Source organism: Rhizopus delemar, genomic scaffold, assembly GCF_000149305.1.
Source record: "Rhizopus delemar RA 99-880 supercont3.1 genomic scaffold, whole genome shotgun sequence".
Classification (NCBI taxonomy): domain Eukaryota; kingdom Fungi; phylum Mucoromycota; class Mucoromycetes; order Mucorales; family Rhizopodaceae; genus Rhizopus; species Rhizopus delemar.
Window position 1 is genome coordinate 132,069 of NW_027137827.1, and position 19,714 is coordinate 151,782.

General features: G+C 35.8%; 4 protein-coding genes across 4 annotated transcripts; 2 read left to right on the forward strand and 2 right to left on the reverse strand.

The window, feature by feature from the left end:
- Window positions 1-2,018, reverse strand: RO3G_00055 (uncharacterized protein; the record flags this gene model as incomplete). Its single annotated transcript, XM_067654646.1, has 6 exons — window positions 1-611; window positions 732-870; window positions 921-1,253; window positions 1,306-1,395; window positions 1,447-1,551; window positions 1,602-2,018. The coding sequence occupies 6 exons, from the start codon at window positions 2,016-2,018 to the stop codon at window positions 1-3; spliced, it is 1,695 nt and encodes a 564-aa protein (XP_067510747.1).
- A 4,712-nt stretch (window positions 2,019-6,730) lies between these two features.
- RO3G_00056 (uncharacterized protein) lies at window positions 6,731-8,691 on the forward strand (the record flags this gene model as incomplete). Its single annotated transcript, XM_067654647.1, has 3 exons — window positions 6,731-6,831; window positions 6,879-7,160; window positions 7,296-8,691. 3 exons carry the CDS (start codon window positions 6,731-6,733, stop codon window positions 8,689-8,691), a joined length of 1,779 nt encoding a protein of 592 aa, XP_067510748.1.
- A 5,197-nt stretch (window positions 8,692-13,888) lies between these two features.
- Window positions 13,889-15,877, forward strand: RO3G_00057 (uncharacterized protein; the record flags this gene model as incomplete). Its single annotated transcript, XM_067654648.1, has 6 exons — window positions 13,889-13,939; window positions 14,006-14,072; window positions 14,122-14,288; window positions 14,350-14,494; window positions 14,557-15,165; window positions 15,219-15,877. The coding sequence occupies 6 exons, from the start codon at window positions 13,889-13,891 to the stop codon at window positions 15,875-15,877; spliced, it is 1,698 nt and encodes a 565-aa protein (XP_067510749.1).
- Window positions 15,878-16,540: 663 nt separating this feature from the next.
- RO3G_00058 (uncharacterized protein) lies at window positions 16,541-19,498 on the reverse strand (the record flags this gene model as incomplete). The annotated part of the gene is made up of 3 exons (XM_067654649.1): window positions 16,541-16,582; window positions 16,637-19,283; window positions 19,329-19,498. 3 exons carry the CDS (start codon window positions 19,496-19,498, stop codon window positions 16,541-16,543), a joined length of 2,859 nt encoding a protein of 952 aa, XP_067510750.1.
- Between the last annotated feature and the right edge of the window lie 216 nt (window positions 19,499-19,714).

Sequence of the window (19,714 nt, forward strand, 5' to 3'; positions counted from 1 at the left end):
TCAGGCGGCTAATACTTTGGAACTTGTAAGCTTATTAGACTCTAGTACAGGGGATGTGGATGGAATCGGCCAAAGCTCGTTGCTATTATTAGATGATGAATATGCAGGCGCCCAAGGTGATAGTTTTGACTCTAATGGATGAAACAGGAGAGGAATACCTTGTTGAACCACTTCCTTTTTGATTGGAGTTTGTTCATGAACTGGCTTCTTGGTTTGATCCAAGTGACAATTTTGCTGAATCTCATAAATGAGAGAAGAAATAGATAAAGTAGCAAGGTCATCATCTTCAAATGGTTCTTCTGATGTATTTTCTTGATCTGCTAAAATGGAGTCTGTACTTTTTGAAAGATGTGGCGTATACCGTTTTGACCTTATTTGTGGCACAGCCAAGTTATTAGAATTAGCAAGATAAGTTAAATAATCCACTGGACGCGACGCTGCTTCTACTGGTACTGTAGCTGAACGAACTGAGGGCGAATGATATGCTGAGTAGATAGGCTCCAAAGGATATAAAAAAGAAACGATGTTTGCTGGACATTCCAGGCGAGATGTTTGTAATAAAGTAGTCTTTTGACGCTCAGTAAAAGCAGGGCACATAATACCCGAATGAACTAATCGTTCAAGTAGAGTTGGGTCAATTTGAATATAATCTTTTGACAAGTGTATCTTCAAAGATTCTATTATAGATTTTTAACTTGAGTCAAAGTCAAATTGATGTGCTTTTTTGTTACCAATAGAAAGCTTTAAGAGTTCAAAAACATGGTCTCTGTGAATAGTAGTAATGAGATGAGCTTGATGCCATGGATATTTTGTAATCACTGTAATAATATTTTCAAATGGTCTTTCAGCGCATTTTCTTGAAAAATGAAGCTAATAATAGAAAAGTAAGCATAAAGGAATCTTAGAAAAATTTAAGTTACCTTGTAATTTTTACAAACAACTAACAGCGAATTGATTTCTTCACGAGTTATAAAAGGAGGACAACCAGAATTAACACCGCCACCAGCAGCAGTTGACATTGTTTTTACAATGTCTGATGTAGGAGGAATAGCCATATTACCTTGGAATTGACCTCTCCATTTTGGAAATATAACAGATAATAGCTCTTCCTGACTGCATTCACTCACTGTAATAATTCGCCCTTTGAGCGATTTTTCGCTACGCGTCTCAATTGCACGCCAGAGATCAATCGTACTTGCGAATTCAACATAAGCATCGGATAACGTTTTTCCAGTTGTACGATCCATCAAAATCTAACACGATAAAAATCAAAATTTTATAAACGAAGTATATTATGCTTCTTACATGAATGGACTGTGCATAAAGAGTTGATGAAGGAAGTCGACAATTCCCAAAAAAGCTACGAATATCATTTTGTGATACATCCCAAGGAATCTATTAAATACAAAGGTTTACATTTTTTTACATTAATTTACTATGTTTTACATTTTTTAATTTTGCGCAAGGATAACTTGAAGGAAGATAGGATTGAAATGGATTGTAAGGTGAAGGTATATATTCCTTGGCGGCAAGGTTATAAGGGGTAATCATCTAAGATCCGATCATTAATAAACGAGAACTAATTTTTCTTCAAAGCTTACCTTTGGGCAAACAGAACATTCTTTTGTTCTTTGGCAGGAATGACAGAATTGGTGCTGACCACAAATGGAAAGCGATAAGGGCTGATGCTTAGATGAGCATTTGAAGCACACATTAATGATCGTGTGATTAGGGGCTGATGCCCTTCTTGCTAAAAAGGTAGGCGTGTCATAGGAGGGACTGAGTGCAAACGTTTTATCGCGAATGAAATCTGCATTATCTCCATTAATGGAATGTTTACGAAAGAGCTCAAATTCAGGGTAATCTTTGAGAATCTGTGATGCAGGACTGAATTCAAAAAGTGAGTACTTGCTGGAACTGGTTGTCAGTGAAGAAGAGGGTGTGATAGGCGGCTGTATAGGTGAAGTCTTTATATCTGCGTTGTTTCTTGTTTGTTCAAAAATGGAATCTTTCAACATGATATAACTATTTAAAAAGAGAGATTTGAAAAAGAAAGTGATTTTAATGGTGCGTATTTCTCTTTTATATGTAATAAAAAGGAAGAAGGGAAAGAAAAAATGATGAATGTTAATGTAATCTAAATATGGCAATTGTGTGTATAAAATGGTATTTTTTTTAGTTTGGGCTTAAAGAGTAGAAATAATTAAATTAAACAAAAGGTGTAATGTTTATACAACTCCTTCCCCCTCATAATAATTTCATTGCGAGTGAAAAAAAGGGTTTAATTCAATCATAAAAATTAATTTTTCACTGGAATGCGAGTATCCCGTGTAACCAAATAGACCCTTCAGACAAAATTACGACACAACACAATCAGGTGTGACAGCTAATGCCTGTACCGTGCGTTAAAGAAAGGGGAATTAATTAACGTTAAGCGGGAACACATTTTAGTTGAAATAAATGAATTTGTACCATTTAATTATATACATGCTCATATACAAAGAAATGTCTATAAACAGGATCTTAAAACACTCGGATACACAGTTGAAAATAGCTAGTACTTTATGAACGATTCCTCTTTTCAAAAGTGCAAAGCGATAAACTTCTTTAACATGTTAATACTGATTTTTTTGCATTTTATGAATGATACAGAACCATTATTTTTACAACATGAGCTCAAATTAAGTTGCTATTATCACTATAAAATTAAGCTTGCGAATGCTTGAAAGAATAAGGGGTGTTTATAAAACATATTGTTTCCCTTTTGACGGTTAACCTTTTCAGCTTGCTTTAATTAACTCAAAAATATGTATATGTTACTAAAATTAATTTTTGATATTATTACGTTTAAAATACTACTGCTTGAATAATACTTTAGCATGAAGTTGACATCTTTTTAAGATAAATCAAGTAACAACGATACCCAACATATTTCATCTCTGGTCGTCAGGGACAAAAGGGGGTTCTTAGTATCTAACTGTTACACAAGTGTTGTTTGGGCAATAGTAAAATAAGATGCATTACTGAGATTGAAAGAAAAAAGCAGATATAATAAGCCTGTTATACATAGGATGTACTTGGGTTTAACTTTGTGCATGTTGGATCTACGCTGTTATTCAAACAGTAATGAAACTGTGTGTTAATTTCCCACTGTAAATGCGGTCAAAATATGCATGAATACATTTCTCTTTTTTGGTTTCTTTGTTACTATTTCTGGTATATCATCAAATGTGCTAAGTGTATAGTTGCTTGTTTGGAGGAAATATCTTGTTCAATAAGCCTTCTTGTGAAATTATTACAGTCAACTGATTTGAAGCTTACAAAAAAATAATATATTTGATCTCTGTTTAGATGACGGCATCATTAACAAAGGTCAACAAATTTATCCAACACGCTGTAGCTACCACTTTTCATAATCTTTTTTTATGATAGTTACAAGGTATCTAGCCTCTTTTATTATCTTATTATTTCGATTGTTCTATGTCGTTTATTTAATCTAAAGAAAATTCGAGTAAATAGTTTTTTTTGGAATGCGCGCGTTTTCTTTTTTGCTTGTCTCAGCCTGACTACCTTTTTCACACTTGTGGATAAAGTCAGCACCTCTTTTAAGAACACTGTCCACTTTATCTAGGTTAGTCTTTCCTTATAAACTTAAGAAAAGTGTAATAATATATTGCAAGTCTACTCTTCGCTTAATAATAGGATAATCAATCCAATAAAACACCGTAATCATCCTTTCCATTCCCTTGTCGTACTGATCGGATTGACGCTAAACCAATATCTAAGTATACGTCAGAGCATACCCCAGACATGCGCCAATTGGAACGGAAAATAGGCAAAAATATTGGAGTTGTTTTTTCTTTGCAGTCCTAAAGTATGCTTCTTTGTAAAAGTCTCTGTTTACAGAGGAAGTGCTTTGTCTTTAACCTTATTACTGCACGCTTTCCTCAGGTTACGAAATGAAGGCACTTTTGATGAAGCACATTAAGTTGTGCAAGACTATTCAGAAATGAGTCATATTATCCCCAATTAGAATCGCCGACTTAAAATAGGTTACTAGAAGTCTAAAGGATGTGGAACGAAAAGTAAAACACTCATTACTTTAGTCGGAGCTATGAATAACTAAACTTTAAAACTTGTAATATTATGAAAGTAAGGATGAAGAATAATAAAGAATATTATTGCTCTTTCTGCCAATGTAAAAATATTATTTCCTTAGAAGCAATTAAGACATACAGTCTCATACGTACTCTTATACTCAAGCTAATTTGATATAATGCTTTAAAATGATATAAATATAACTATCTAGAAGCCTTTTTTAAGACTAAATTTTTTTAAACATTGAACGTTTCATCGCTATTTAAAAATAATAAAATTGACGGAACAAATAGAAAGTTATATCGCATGAGAATCGTTTAAGAGTGTAATGGCTGAAAACAATGATATTTCTATTACAATAGAAAACGAAAAAAAAAAGAGGAACAGAAATCAATAAAAAAATAGAGACCAAGGAGTAAAAAAAGGGAGTTATTTTTCACTGCTTTCTCTCCCTGTAAAATGATGAAATTTTCTTTATAGTATATTAAATAATAGGTGCAGTAATACCAAAAAGTAATCCCTTTAATATATTTTTATTATTAAAATTTTATTTGGAGTATACTCCATGTACATGCAATCCAGTAGTCTAATGCCTTCAAGGGCAAAGTATTGAAGAAAGGGGAGGGGAGGACAAAATCGATTTTATTGAGACAGATGAAGGTAGCAGATCATCTATAAAGCTGTTTTTAAACTGAGTTACTGGGACCTTCAGTGTAATGTTGGTACGGGGCTTAACTGAAATGGTTATGAGTGAGCAAAAAAGGAGTGTAGAAAGTGGCGTTTATTTGGATTGTCTTCATAAACAAAGTATGTATACGAAGAATTGAAATATTTCTTATCGTTTCGTAGTAATGTGGAAGGTAAACAATGTCAAACTTTCTTCATATATTTAGCTTCAGTCTCTAATGTAAACACTAATAATAAAATAAATTGAGATATTAAAAAATGAAAGGGAGTAAAATGTTTTATCTTGCTAATAATCTATGTGAATCTTACTGCAACCTACTCCTCGCTGACCATAAATTGGCTTATAATGATCATGCTTAATGCATTTATATATTGATATAAAAAGTTTGTATACGACAATCTCACAAATCTATGTCAGTATTCTTTGTCTTTGTAGACTATCAAGTTATTCATATTAGAGGGATAAAAATGAAACAATACATCTGATACTGTGCTTGCTCTATCAATGGCTGATTACGCGTTTGTTGACACATGTTACAATTGAAATGGATTCCAATACATGCTTATTATAGTCAAAAATTAAGCACTATAAGATTATATGAGCAGTAAGTTAGAGTAGCTTTTGGATACATAGCTAATCACTTGTTTGCAAGACGTTTTAAAGCAGCCGCGTTAATTTATCTAACATTCGCTTTTTATTGCAATGAGTTCATGACAATTTACAAACAACGCGCAGTAACTGCTTACAAAATTATTCACACAGCTTAATTCTCTAAAGAAGTTAACTAAACATTTCATCAACATGAATTGATGCCAAAGTACATATGCATTTTTTAGAAAAAAGTTGACTGGCTTAGTGTTTAAGCTTTTTTCTTTTTTTCATGTACAGCATTTCAGCCTTTAAATGTTTAAGAAACTGAAACTCAGTATTTGCTTACTTGTGTGACTAAGAAAATCTAGGCGTCACCAGTTTTTTGATGTAAAAAGCAGCTTATATTCACAACGAAAAAAAAAAAAAATATACGATCTAACCACACTGGCTTTCCTTTTTTTTTTTTTTTTTTTTTTTTTTTGAATGATACGATTTTATTGGGATATAAAACAACCAAAGAAAGTAAAGTGGAATATGTTTTTTATGGTATAGTTTATATATGCTCAAAAGAGTAAGTTGTTTGCTCTTTACTATTCCTTGGATTATTACTTTTATTAGTAAACCGTAGATTCGGTTTGGGTACCCCCATGGTGGCACTAGAGAAGGACGTCTGTCTCGAATAAAGTTTATTGAATAATCACCAAATCAAATGCTCATTTTCCTTTTAATGCTTTCTCCTTCATTTATTAATACAACTTTTTTCTTTTGTTTTAATTTATAAAAAGCAGGTTGACTGGATATGACGTATGAAACAGATCAGAATAGAGTGTGAAAAAAAGATAATAGAAAAAAAGAGAACTACAATTTATGTTACATAGAAAAAAGACGCCGTACCACAATATAAAAAGTCGACAATCTCATTTTTTTATGCGTATGCATGACGACACGGACACACAGAAAAGGAAGCTTACTCTATTTTAGTTTATAAAACCTCCTTTCTAATGATTTTTTAAAAAAGATATGTGAATCTTTTTAAGATAATAATCGGTAATTTGTCAAATTGAACCTCCCAACCAATCGTTATTGGTATTTCAATAATAAGCTATTTTTTTTTCAAGGACCTAAATAGAACCAAGAAGATCTCGTTGCATATTCCCTTTCCCTCACGTGTAAAAAGCAGTTATTATTTATTGTAATACAAAGGCACTTTTTTTTTTGCTTTTTTTTTTTCTTTCCTTGAAAATCTCTCATATTCCCTTTTTTTCATTTTTACTGCTTTTTTCTTCTTTTTTTAGTATTTGAGACATGCAGGATAGCAAGTGGACTTCTCCCCCTGACACACCTCGTAATTATATGTCTCTTCAAAATAGCTATCCCTATGGCAACGAATACCCTCAACACCCAACCTCCAATTCTACTGTTCTTCCTGGGATGTCTACTCAGCCTGCTTCTGGGTAAGTTTAGTTTTGTTTAATCTGCTCTCATTCTAAACTTTTTTTAGCTTAATGTCAAGTTCTCAACCCAATACACCAAGACCTGATATTATAAGCCCACCTCCTGATAAACTTACTGCTGCCCCTGACCTCATTAGAAGAAGACCGCCTCTTCCTTCGAGGCCAGCAAGTTTCACAACTACTACTTTTCATTTGAACCCTTATCCTACAGGGAATCCTTCATTAAGACGCCGAAGAACTGAAACTTCCATGTTTTCATTTGAAACAGGCCCATCATTTAGTCAGACAAAACAAGAACTTGAATTATGGAACATTGAACAGTCTAATAGGTAAGTCTATTTAAAACTTTTTTTTTTCTTATCCTTGGGGGAGAACTTTTTTTTTTTTTGAAAGAGAAGAAAATTTTTTTTCATCTGTAAATTTCTGTGTAATATTGACTTTTTATTTCTTGTGTAATCTAATAGTTATCAAATTCAAATACATGCAAAAATGGACCGTGGATTCTTTCGTGCGGATCAAGATTGGACATGCTATCGTCGTAATTACTTTCAAGTGAGTGCTACATTTGATGTACACGGTACAAATTATATGTTACAAGGTCCTGAAGTACCTTGTCTCTTGAGAACAGAAAATCAAGAGATTCATCAAGTTGACTTTTTCTCAATCGGTGTCAGTGCTCGTGTCTCAGGCAGTGATAAAAAAATTGAACTCGTTCAGCATACGCCCAAACGAGACAAGGGGCCCCAAATGATACCCGAACCACGCGTAGTAAGTGCTGGTGGTAATTTACACTTGGCCTCTGTTGGTTCGAATCACAACATTGTTACTTTTGAGCGTATGCAATTTAAGACAGCTACAGCCAACAATGGTAAAAGAAGAGCTGCACAACAATACTATGAAATTGTCATTGAGCTTTGCGCAAACACCTCAACGGGCAAACAGTTCAAGGTTGCTCACTGTCTCTCTGCTCCCTTGGTTGTTCGTGGCCGAAGCCCTGGTCACTATGCTGATTCTCATACAAGATACAGAAGTATGGATGCTGGCATTCCTTCAATGCCCTCTGCATTCCCTGTTGGTCAAGGCGCGAATGCTGGTGGTACAAATTCTCCAGTGGTAGCTCATCCTGGTGCTGGCGCTGGAGGACCTCCCGATGAACGTTATATGCAGCAACCAAGATATTCTCTCAGTGGCCCTCCTCCAAACAGCGAATATCCAAACCCTTATTCCTCTTATCACCCTCAACAACAAAGTGGAGGGTACCCCTATCCAGTAGCCTACAACCCAGTAATGAATACACACCCTTCTCATCCTCCCATTGGAGCGCCACCCCCACCAATGACTAGCAGAAGCGAAGAAGAAAATGCACCGCACAGAAATGGTTATATGATGCACCCTTATTCTTCCCACTCCATGCCTCCTCCCCCTCCTCCACCAAACGTGCAAGACTCTGCTGGTTACTACAATAATCCTCCTCCCCATCCTCCTAGTCAAGGAAACCCACCAATGGATGGAGCTCCACATCATAACACCGAGGTTTATAATCAACAGGACAGCAAGCCTTATTGGTCAGAGAATAATAGTAAGGAACAAGGACCACAGCAACAACAGCAACAACAACAACCGCAACAACCGCAGCAGCAGCAACCACATTCACATTCGCATCCAGACGAAAGATATGCCGGCAACCCACATTCTACTAACAGTGGCCCTTACCCTCATCAATACGGATATATGCGCTCTCAGAATGATAACAGTAATAGTAACGCTCCACTCTCAAATTTGGATGCTAGTTCTCTTGACGCTGGACGTTCAATGACACCGGATAATAAACACTATATGCAGCATCATTCGTCAAATTAATAAACAAGAATGACGTTCGAGGTGGTAAATAGCAAGCTTATAGAGAGAGTGTGTGTATACGAATGGGGAAACTGTATAACAATTTTTTATTTTATTATTTACTATAATTTTCAACTCTCTTACAAAAAAAAAAGTTATTTTATAAATGTTTTATTGTTTCTATAAAGTTTTTTTTTTAATACACATATTATTATAAATGCAACAAAAATAAAACGTTCATTATGTGATACCAAACATACTACTTCAGAGACGGAAAGAAAGGAGAATAGGCAAATTCATACTGCAATCTTACGCACTCCAAGTTAACATTTCTTTTACAGAATTTCTTTCTATTTTTTGATATTTACTGCATGTATGCAAGCTAATTTATTATTTAAGGTTATGGCTACACGATGGAATACACGATAAAAATAATCATTCACATTTATTGTGATACATTAAACTTGTTTTATATAAACACTTTCCCTTTCCCTCTTTGAAGCTATTCATCCAACAAAGCTTTGTTTACTATTATGCATCTATTCTCTATGTCCATTTTTGGACACTATTTTTAACAACTTATTTTTTTTGTTCTCTTACTTTATTAGAACTAGATCACTTTTTGATTAGTTTGATCAACAGATAGGTAACCTTTTCAGGATTTACTGAGAGAAACATCTTTATGAAAGAATTTAAAATGTATGTATTTTTTTCTTTAATAGTATCAAGATATATGTCCGCTTTAAACATTAGTGATGCATCTTCTTCATATGATGTTTGTATATATTTTTTGCTTGGTACGGAAACAGTAAACTTTATGACTTGTATTACAAAAATCATAGCGTCGGTAATAAACTCCTATCATAGTAAGTATTCATCCAAATATTTACACCATATTTTTTTTTTATTTTTCCAAACTAAAGAAGGGATATTTCGTTGACCTGCTTAGCTTTGAATAGTTTTATCTTGTTGAATCCTTTTGATCAAATTCAACAGTAGAAACATTGAAAGAACAGGGATTTACATTCTATCAATGCTTGTTCGATAAGCCAATGTTATACAATTGTGTGCACCTTTGCATATTTAACCAGGGACATTTGTATACAGTTGTGCACATTTGGCCTCAGCCAATATAATATTCAATCTTTTACCAAAAAAGCAGTAGATTACCGCCAGTAAAACATTTTTTTTGTAACATAAATCATTAAAAAAAGGGAAAAGGACCTTGTCTACATTAATTGATTTATTAATATTATTTTGTACGATATTCATTGTTGCATTTAAGATACAAAGATAATAAACTGTATTACACAGCTTCTATGATTGTTTTATAATTTGAATCTTTTAAGTTGATACTTTTTTTTGTTAAAAATGAACTTTTTGCTTGATTACCAAATAAAGTAATAAATTGCAGTATTGGAAAAAATCTATTGCCTTCTTCTTTACATCACACAAAAGCCTTGATATGTGTAACATGGGTTTCATGTGCTTTTGGATGGTCTGGTTTTCATTAGCAGCCACATCCTATTTACTATTAAGGAAAATAATGCATAAGAATGAAAGCAACAAAGAGACTATATTTTTTATGTTTTTACTTACAGGTTGAATAGCACATTCAAATAGAACCACTCATTTCATTAAAGCCAGTATGATATAAAAAGCACTTTAACAAAAGCTAAAGGTATATCTGAGCATTATGTTTATGTAATATTATTTTCTGTGTGCAAAAAAAAAAAAAGACATACACTTTACAACTTCATGGAGTAATGCACTGACCAACTAAAGGTAACAGCAAGAACCACGTTGCGCCAAAATACTATACGCACGAAAATAAAAGCGCAGATAATATGATACGCGACTTGCTTTTTTTTTTAAAAAAAAAAAAAAAAAAAAAAAACTCTTCTTCAATCAAACCTATTGTTACATCTTTTTCAATTCACATTCAATACTTTATGGCTCAGACAAGAGAATACTTTAATTGCCCTGAAATAGAATGCTTATATCGTTCACAAGTTGATAAAAAAATCGTGGATGGGAGAAGCTAAATCATCTTGTTATATTGGATTGCAGTTAAATCCGTTCTATCATTTTCTGAAGAACGATATGGTTTTTGGTATAGAAACAGACCGGTCTTTACTTTTTAGTTTAAATACTTTGTTGCAATGTGAGAAAATATTGGTTTTCCTTTAATGTTGTAATATCATTAAGCTAGAATGGCTTCTTAATGACTCCCTGACAGAAAGCCTGTTTTTCTTTTATATATTCAATCCATTTATTATGCCAAGTGAACCTTGCTGGTTTTTTTTTAAATGGAGCCCAATCTTCTTAAACATAACGCATATTCTAGCAATAATGATAGTACTTGAAGGATGAAAGCCTCTTGAAAAAAAGCCTTTCTGGCAGATTGTGGATTCAATGATAATGTTGATTATGGAGAATCTGCTAGTTGATTTCGTATATTAGAGGGTATTCATCGCCCTTCTCTCTTTGAAGCGAAGTCTTTGGAGGCATTAATTAACATCCAATTAAAACAGAAGAAATGAAAGATGCGTAGTTAAAATATAGAGAACCACGATATCTTCGGTTTTGTAAAGCAACACAGCTAAATCACATGCAATTAAGGAAAACTCATCCATTTTTACTAATTTAATACTTTTTTAGACAAAACAAATGTGTAAGATGATGTTTACTTTAAAATCTCACTGTATTGTAAATTATCTCCCTTTTAAGCTATACGTTCCATTCTTTCAGCATTCAAAAGGGCATATAGCAGTTATAAGCAAAACAACTAAATAGATATACATGAGTTCTGCTACAGTCCACAGAAAGAGAACAATGAGTATTTTGAGAAGATCAGATCCAATACAAATCGACCAAAGTTTTAGTCTGTATAGATGATCTAGAGAAAGATGAATGGAGTGTCTCGCGATGCAGGGAGCACCATGTAAAAGAGAAACAGAAGACTGAGCTTTAAATGGGCATTTAGAATATTTTTAAGCTTCTTAAGAGAGAAGTATATAAGACATATACAACAGTTTCCCTTAACAGTAACTCAAGGAAATAAAAAGTAAATCACGCCAGCATCACGCTCAAGTAACGTTTCTCTGTTTAAGATCGTTACATTTCTTGCATAAAGAGTCTGTCTACGTCATTTCATGTAGTACTGAATCAGGTCCAGTATGGATCATCTTTTTTTTTTTTTTTTTTTTTTTGAAAATGTGAAAGCAATAACATTTTACACCTGAGTTTTATCAAAGTGAATTCAAAATAATGAATAGATTGTTAAAGAATCTCTAATAGAAATCGTTTTCTACCGTGAAATTTTAATAAAAGTGTCCTACTTGAGCTAAAACATGAATGGTAACTGACATTATAAAACAAATGGTAACTGACATTATAAAACAAATGGTAACTGACATTATAAAACAAATGGTAACTGACATTATAAAACAAATGGTAACCAACGTTGAATATGAATGGTAATTGAGAACATTTGGTTGACATAAAGTGACATGTTTCACGAAAAAAAAGGGGGGGGCAATAGACTCAAATATGGCTGTGATCTAGTGTAGATTTTCAGGCTTGAATTTTGACAATTAAAAATATTCATAAGGGTCCTTTTTTCTGAGAGGAAGTATGCCAGACAAATATCAATTCTTTACTGTAATGTCTAATCTATTGTCACCCTACTTTTTTTTTTGTTAAAATAAAGTAAATGTATGTTACAAAGCCTGTTTCATAATATCACGTTTTTTTCTTATTCAAACTGTAATGCTTCTTTCTGCTTTTACATTAAAAATAGTATGCTGATGTTGCTCAACTGGGAATCAAAAGAAAGGCATACTCAGACTTAATTTTATAGTTAGTGGTAGCCAAGATTTTTTAGACAAGCGGGTGTACCTCCACTTGTTGTTTTCCCGCTCGCAGTTGAATATTGTATTCTGTGACGCCAACATTGACAAAGCTTACGTAAGGAAAAAGAAAGAGAGAGAGAGACAAAGCGGTCAAAAGAGGTTAGGAGCAAATTAAAGAACTTTGTACACTTTATAAAATAATTTATAAATGAAACCACTAAACATCCTTATAGTTGTTAGTGATCATATCAATGTAGACTAGAAAATATGAATGAAAAGCACCTTATGTAAGTCTATAATAATACAGAAGAAATAATAGCTAATATTAAGAATATTTTTGTAAGCAAATATTAATATCATAATGTCCGCCTTTTTTTCTTTTATAGAGCTCATTAATGAACACGTTTACCAAGTGTATTTTTTAATTTACATTAGTTTTTCATAAGAATAATGAGGGGACCAAAAAATGGGAGAATGAACTCAGCGTATGAGTGTTTATTTCATTATCCGATTGGTTAAAATAATCATGCCATTTACATGGTATTTTTTTTTTGGCGGGCAAAAGATAACACTTATTCCCTATTTATCACTAGAGCACACAGACAACTCAAAGTGGAATAAACCCTTTTTTACCCAATCAGCTGTGGTTCTTTTCCGACTCCATTCGGCAGAGCTATCCCTGTATAAAATCAATCTCTGTTAATTCTATTTGACGCTTTCTCTTTTATTATTTTTGTGATTTATATTTTTTCGTTCCTTTTTATATAAAATTTATGAATTATAGCCAAATGTCACAACACTCACGGTCATCATCTGCATCAATTGATACATCCAGTACTGATTCTACTATATCCAACACATCTTACACTTTACAACAAGTACTTTCTAATCCAAAATTATTATGCTCATTTGAGGCCTTCCTTCGACAGACCTGGTCTCACGAAAATTTATTATTTATTGAGGCCCTAAGTCAATTAAAACACGAAAATGATTCAAAAATAGCCGAATCATCTCTTCACAGAATATACAAGACTTTTCTTGCCAAAGGCTCACCTTTGGAGTTAAATGTAACAACACAAGAAAAGGTGAGACAAGATATTCAAGCACTACAATGGGCCATTGTCGATAGAATAGATGCAGTCACTATCTTGGAAGAAACAGAAACACAAGTCTTGGATATGCTGGTAAAATATCACACTGTCTTGATTATTTTATTTTTAATTTTTTGTGTGAGGAAATAGAAGCAAAAATTATCCGAATTTATTCAAACAATGGACGTTCCAATCGAGTAAGTTACAAGTAACACAAAGATCAATTGAATTTTAACCTTGTTTCTTTTTAAATGCAGAAATATCAACCCTACAATGATTAAAAACAATCAAGTTCATGTAGTCATTGTTGGTGGTGGATTTACAGTAATTTCTTTATTAATCCTTATAATAAACTTGATATGCTTACTTACAATATTTTTTTTATTGTAGGGATTTACGGTTGCTTCAATTCTCGATCAAATGCCACGTTTTTATGTGACCTTGATTGATACAAAAGGTAATTGTCCTTTTAGAATGATTTCACAAAATCTTATATTTGAAATTAGATTCATTTGAATACACACCTGGTATTGTTAGAAAAATCGTAAACCCTGAACAAACCAGTTCCTTAAGAGTTCGACATGATGCTTATGTTCGAAATGGTAGAGTCATCATCGGATATGCCGAAGAACTTTGTAATAAAGGAAAGAGTATCATTGTCAATGGTGAACAGGTAATAAGAGGCTGGTATAGATGAGTAAATGAAATGTATTCATTTTTTTTTTCTTTCAAAGGTTGACTTTGACTACCTTGTTGTTGCAACTGGAAGTTCATATTCATCTCAGCTTAAATCATCAGACACTTCTTCTTTATATCGAATGTCGGGTTTAGAAGAAACCTATCTTGAATTACTCAAGGCACGTCGTGTCTTAATTATCGGTAAAATAATCTGAATTTTGGATGACTAAAAAATTTTTTTCTCACATGTCTTTTGTTTATAGGTGGGGGATTAGTCGGCTGTGAGTTAGCTTCTGAAATCTCTCAACATACCTTTCCTGGCGCTTATCCTAAAAAGCATGTCACTTTGGTAGACTCACACTCTAATGTGGTCAATAGAAGTGAATCTTATCAGCAAGGTATGGCTCGGAGATATCTAGAGGAACTTGGTGTAGAAGTGGTTTGTAATGAAAAGATCATTGATTTTAATTCAACTGGCACCAATTTTTATCTTGGTTCAAGCGGACGTGTCTATTCCAATTACGATAAAGTCTTTTTTGCTACGGGTACCCGTCCCAATACCGGTCTGTTTACCAACAGTTCCCCCGACTGCTCTTTGGATGACTGTATTGATACATGGGGTCGTATAAGAGTCAAGCCCACGCTGCAACTTGAACACTGGAAATATGAACACATCTTTGCTGGAGGGGATGTGACAAACGTGGTAGAAGAAAAGACGGGGTATGCAGCCACAATTTCTGGTGTTTGCATTGCTCGAAATATCTGCCGTCTTGTCAAAGGCAAACAACCTTTGAAACAAGGCACCAAAGGTACACTACCTGCACCTGAAAGACCTTTACATGGTATGCTTGAAAATGGTGGTATAGGAAAACGTAAGATAGAGAACAATAAGAATTCTTTGGGACAATGACTTATTTTATGATAGAAAACTTGAATTCGATCAAGAAAAAGTTTTCCTTTTTAAATCCTTCCTGGGCTGCACTCAAGTATTTTGACGAGCAGCAATTCTTGAATATCGTGCAAGGTCAAGGATCCATCAATTCTTCTCAGGTGCTCGGAAGACTGCCTCGAAAGTTGGATTTGCCTAAAAGCAAACACTGTCGTGTCCAATCTCATCAAACCAACGTACCACGCCCTTTCTACAGCAATCCAGTCGCCTCACGTTCATCTGCAGCCTCAACATGTTCTCGACAAAGAAGTGACATCATCTCGGTCTCAATGCAAAGACATCCAAGCCTTTCTTCAGGCCAGCACCGATTTTCCGAAGCCGAAACGTCCTCTGATGAAAGTGCACCGAGGACAAGCACCAGCTCAAGCCATCCCATGAATTCTGTAGAAGAAAAACAACTGCAGGTGCTTGAAGGACTTGTTTTTGAACACTTTACCTATGGCGATGAAGTCATCAGTTTGTTTGCTTCATCGTCAAGTCAACTTCCCAACAACCAAGATCAGAATTATAATTTATCACCTCGTCCAGTCAAAAGAAGAGGAAGTATAACTTCTTCTTTCAAATCATTGTCTTTTCAAAACAACCCTTCATTATCCAGAGCTTCTTCTTTTTCATCTCTTGCACATCAAGCTTAAATTTTATTATAGACACACCATCCTCAATGAATAGTTCCTTTTTTATATGAATCTTTATATTATCTTGATCCCTTCCCTTCTTTTCTTATGATCTCTTTTACTGTGCATATCTTTTTATTTTTTACATTCATATTCCCCCCCCCCTTTTTCTATGTATATTTCTTTTTCTTTTTTTAGACTATCTGATTATAGAAAAAATAAAAAAGTATATTTTTATTAATGTTCTTTTGTCATTGGTGATCAACCGTCATTCGATTACTCCCATGTGTCAAAAAAAATTTTTTTTTTGTCTGTGCTTCTATAAAATGATGAGGGGGAATACCTTGTACCACAGAACAATTTTTTATTGAAAGGTTGTGTGGGACAAGGACATTCCAGAGGACATGTGTCTTTATTTTTTTAAATAGCCATCTACTTTTCTCTCAAAACAGGAAAGAACAAGACTGATATCCAATCACCATTTTCAATCAGAGCACTCAATGACCTATACTTTCAAAAAAAAAAAAAAAAAAAAAGAGAGAGAGTTACAAAACATTTGGAACCCATGACAATAAAGTTTTGCGAATCTCGATAGGCTGACTATAGATAGAAATGAATAGGCAAGTAAAATGATTTTTATTTTTATAAAAATCTAAATAAAACACAAAATACAAATTAATAATATTATTGACTACTTCCACTTAGTATCTGAGCAGCATGATTTGTCTATGGAGCACATGTTAGTGTCTTTTTTAAAAAAAAAACAAAAAATAATAATACCTGAACAGAAGAAAACCTTCTCATCTCATTTGGTTCCATTTTCTTATTCAATCCCAAGAGACGTTTTCCAAAGTGACTAGGCCTTGAAAGTGCACGAAGGGACTGTGTACGGTTAGCATAATAACGAGCAGAGCCAGAGGCCACAGAGGATCGTCTGGTGGTGCTGTCCGAGGGAGGTACGACTGGCTTGGGTTTAAAGAATCGTTGCATGGCAAACTTGACGAGATCCAAAGGGGCAAACCAGATAAAGTTCCATATCCAAGCAATACCGGCCCATGACCAGCCACAGCCATGAAGCTGGGTAAAAGGCCAATCGGCATAGACCGAGATGAAGGTGGCCACGAGCTGAGCTACGACAAAGGCGCACATTAAAAGAACAGAAGGTCGTTCTAAAAAGAACCAACCTTGCGAACGCGTGATGAAGATCAGACCCTGGGATATGGTAGAGACTTGAAGGTAGATGATCGAGTGAAGCACGGGGTCATTGACGTTCGTGAAGGTTTGAAGACCAAAGCGGGATTGGAAAAAGTTGGTCTTGACCATCACAGCAAAGAAGACAACGGTGGATGCGGCTAGATAGAGACCATAGACGATGGCGTAGGAAAAGATTTCGAATAGGTTCCATTTGTCTGGGAAGGGTGAAGGACGAACACGGTCGGTTGAGATCGTCATGATCGTACCATCATTGAGAATAGCCAAGATCAAGACCATAAAGGGAGGAAAGTTGAATTGGAAGGCAAAGACCATGATAGCAAACCCAACCACCACACGGATCGTGACAGAGCAGGTATAAATCGAATAGTTTCGCATGCGTTGAAAAATCTGTCGAGAGTGAATGAGGGCTTCGATAATGACCGAAAGACCAGGTTCGGTCAAGACAATGTCAGCAGCAGAACGCGCCGCATCCGAGGCATCAGCAACAGCAATGCCCACGTTTGACTTTGAAAGGGCCGGTGCATCGTTCACGCCATCGCCCGTCATGGCACACATGTGGCCCATGGCTTGAAGACGTTGAACGATTTCATATTTATGCTCGGGGTAGACACCAGCAAATCCATCGGCATGCAAGACCAAATCATCGATTGTGCTATAACCAGAACCAGCAGGAGGACCTTCCTTCAGGGTCTTGGACAAGAACATGTTATCACCCATACCCAAACGACGACCGGTTTCTTTCGCAATCGCCAATTGATCACCGGTGATCATCTTGACCTGAACACCCAATTCGATCGCACGATCGATGGTTTCTTTTGTGTCTGAACGAGGAGGATCATAGATGGGCAAGAGACCGATCAGACGGAATCCGCTTCCTTGGTCTTCATGGATATCATCCTCAATGGCCACCGCCAGTGAACGTAAGCCACGACGGGCGAATTCATCCACGTCATCGTTCAAGGCCTGAATCTGTTCCTCCGTCTTGTCTCGAGAGCAGAGATCGAGAATGAAGTGAGACATGCCTTTGGTCGCTCGATAGACCCGACCGTCCTTGCGATAGGTGATTTCGGTACGTTTGATGGTCGGATTGAACGGTTCGAACGCGAGCTCTTCGATACCCTCTCTGGCCAGTTTGGGTTCCGCCAGGGAATTGACGATGCAAAAGTCGATGGCGTCTTGATTTTCTGTACGTGAGGCATAGGCAGCGACCTGGACGATGCCGTCTGCGTCAAATTCGGCATAGGATTTGATGGTCGGTTTGTCTACGATGAGTTTATTGAGAGTCAAGGTACCCGTCTTGTCTGAACACAAGATCGTCACAGCCGCCATTTCTTCAATGGCCGTAATACGGGTCACGATCGCCTTGTGTTCCGCTAGTTGTTTGGCACCAATCGCCAGTGTAACCGAGAGAACGGTAGGCATCGCGATAGGAATACCACCGATGAGAAGGACGAGCAGGTTATCGATACCGTCACGATAAGCATAGTGAAAGCGAGGATACATGATCAAGATCTCGAGCACCAAGAACAAGCCGATGCTGCAAAGACAAAAATTTCCAATCTTGGCCAGGATGGACTGCAGATGGCCTGTCTCATCTCCAGCTTCACCCACCAGCTTGGCTGCACGACCAAAAAAAGTGTTGAGGCCGGTGCCGATGACGATCGCTTCTGCCTCACCCTGCTTGACGGTGGAACCCGAAAAGATTTCATCTCCTGCATCCTTTCCGACCGGTAAGGATTCACCTGTCAGGGCTGCTTGATCGATCGAGACAGAGCCATGAGCAGAGATCAATCGACCATCGGCAGGTATCACATCACCCAACTTGATGCTGATCACATCCCCCGGGACTAACTCGGCTGCTTCCATCGTTTGCCATTCACCATTTCGCTTCACTTTACATTCGGGCGCGAGGGATTCCATCAGGGCCTTGACCGCGTTACCCGCCTGTCGTTCTTCCAAGAAGCCGATGATGGAGTTTGCGAGTAATAAGAGGACGATACCGATGAAATCTTCCCAGTCTGGAGGTTCACCCCCACCATTGGAGACAGCAATGGCCACGATAGCAGCAGCTTCCATGACCCAAGAGAGTGGATTCCACATGAATCCCAAGAATTGAAGAAGAGCGTTCGGTTCCTTGTGTTCGAGTCGATTGGGACCAAACTTTTGAATACGATGAGCAGCTTCTGCTGATGTTAAACCATCTTGTGAAGTTCTAATGAAAGATGAGATGAGGATAAGGACAAGATGGGATACTTACTGTAAGAGAACAAAGACATCACCAGGTTCCATTGTGGATAAATCATATTTATCTTTATCATAAAGCTCTTCCACTGTCAGATGTTGAATAGCAGACACATTTTGATTGACTTCAACATTTTGATTGATTTCATATTTTATTTCTCTTTCTATCGTTGTTGTTTCTATCATTTTATGTAAAGAAGAAGAAAAAGATGTCTTGTCCTCTTTCTCTCTCACTCTCTCTCTTTGTGTCTGTTTGTGTTCTTATTCCCTCAGTCTTTTTATATGCAACAGAGTACAGATGAATGACGAGTGTGATACAGCATTTAACAAATCAAGACCATTTTGTCCATTCTTGACAATTAATCCCCTTTTCTCACACACACACACACACACAATGGTGGA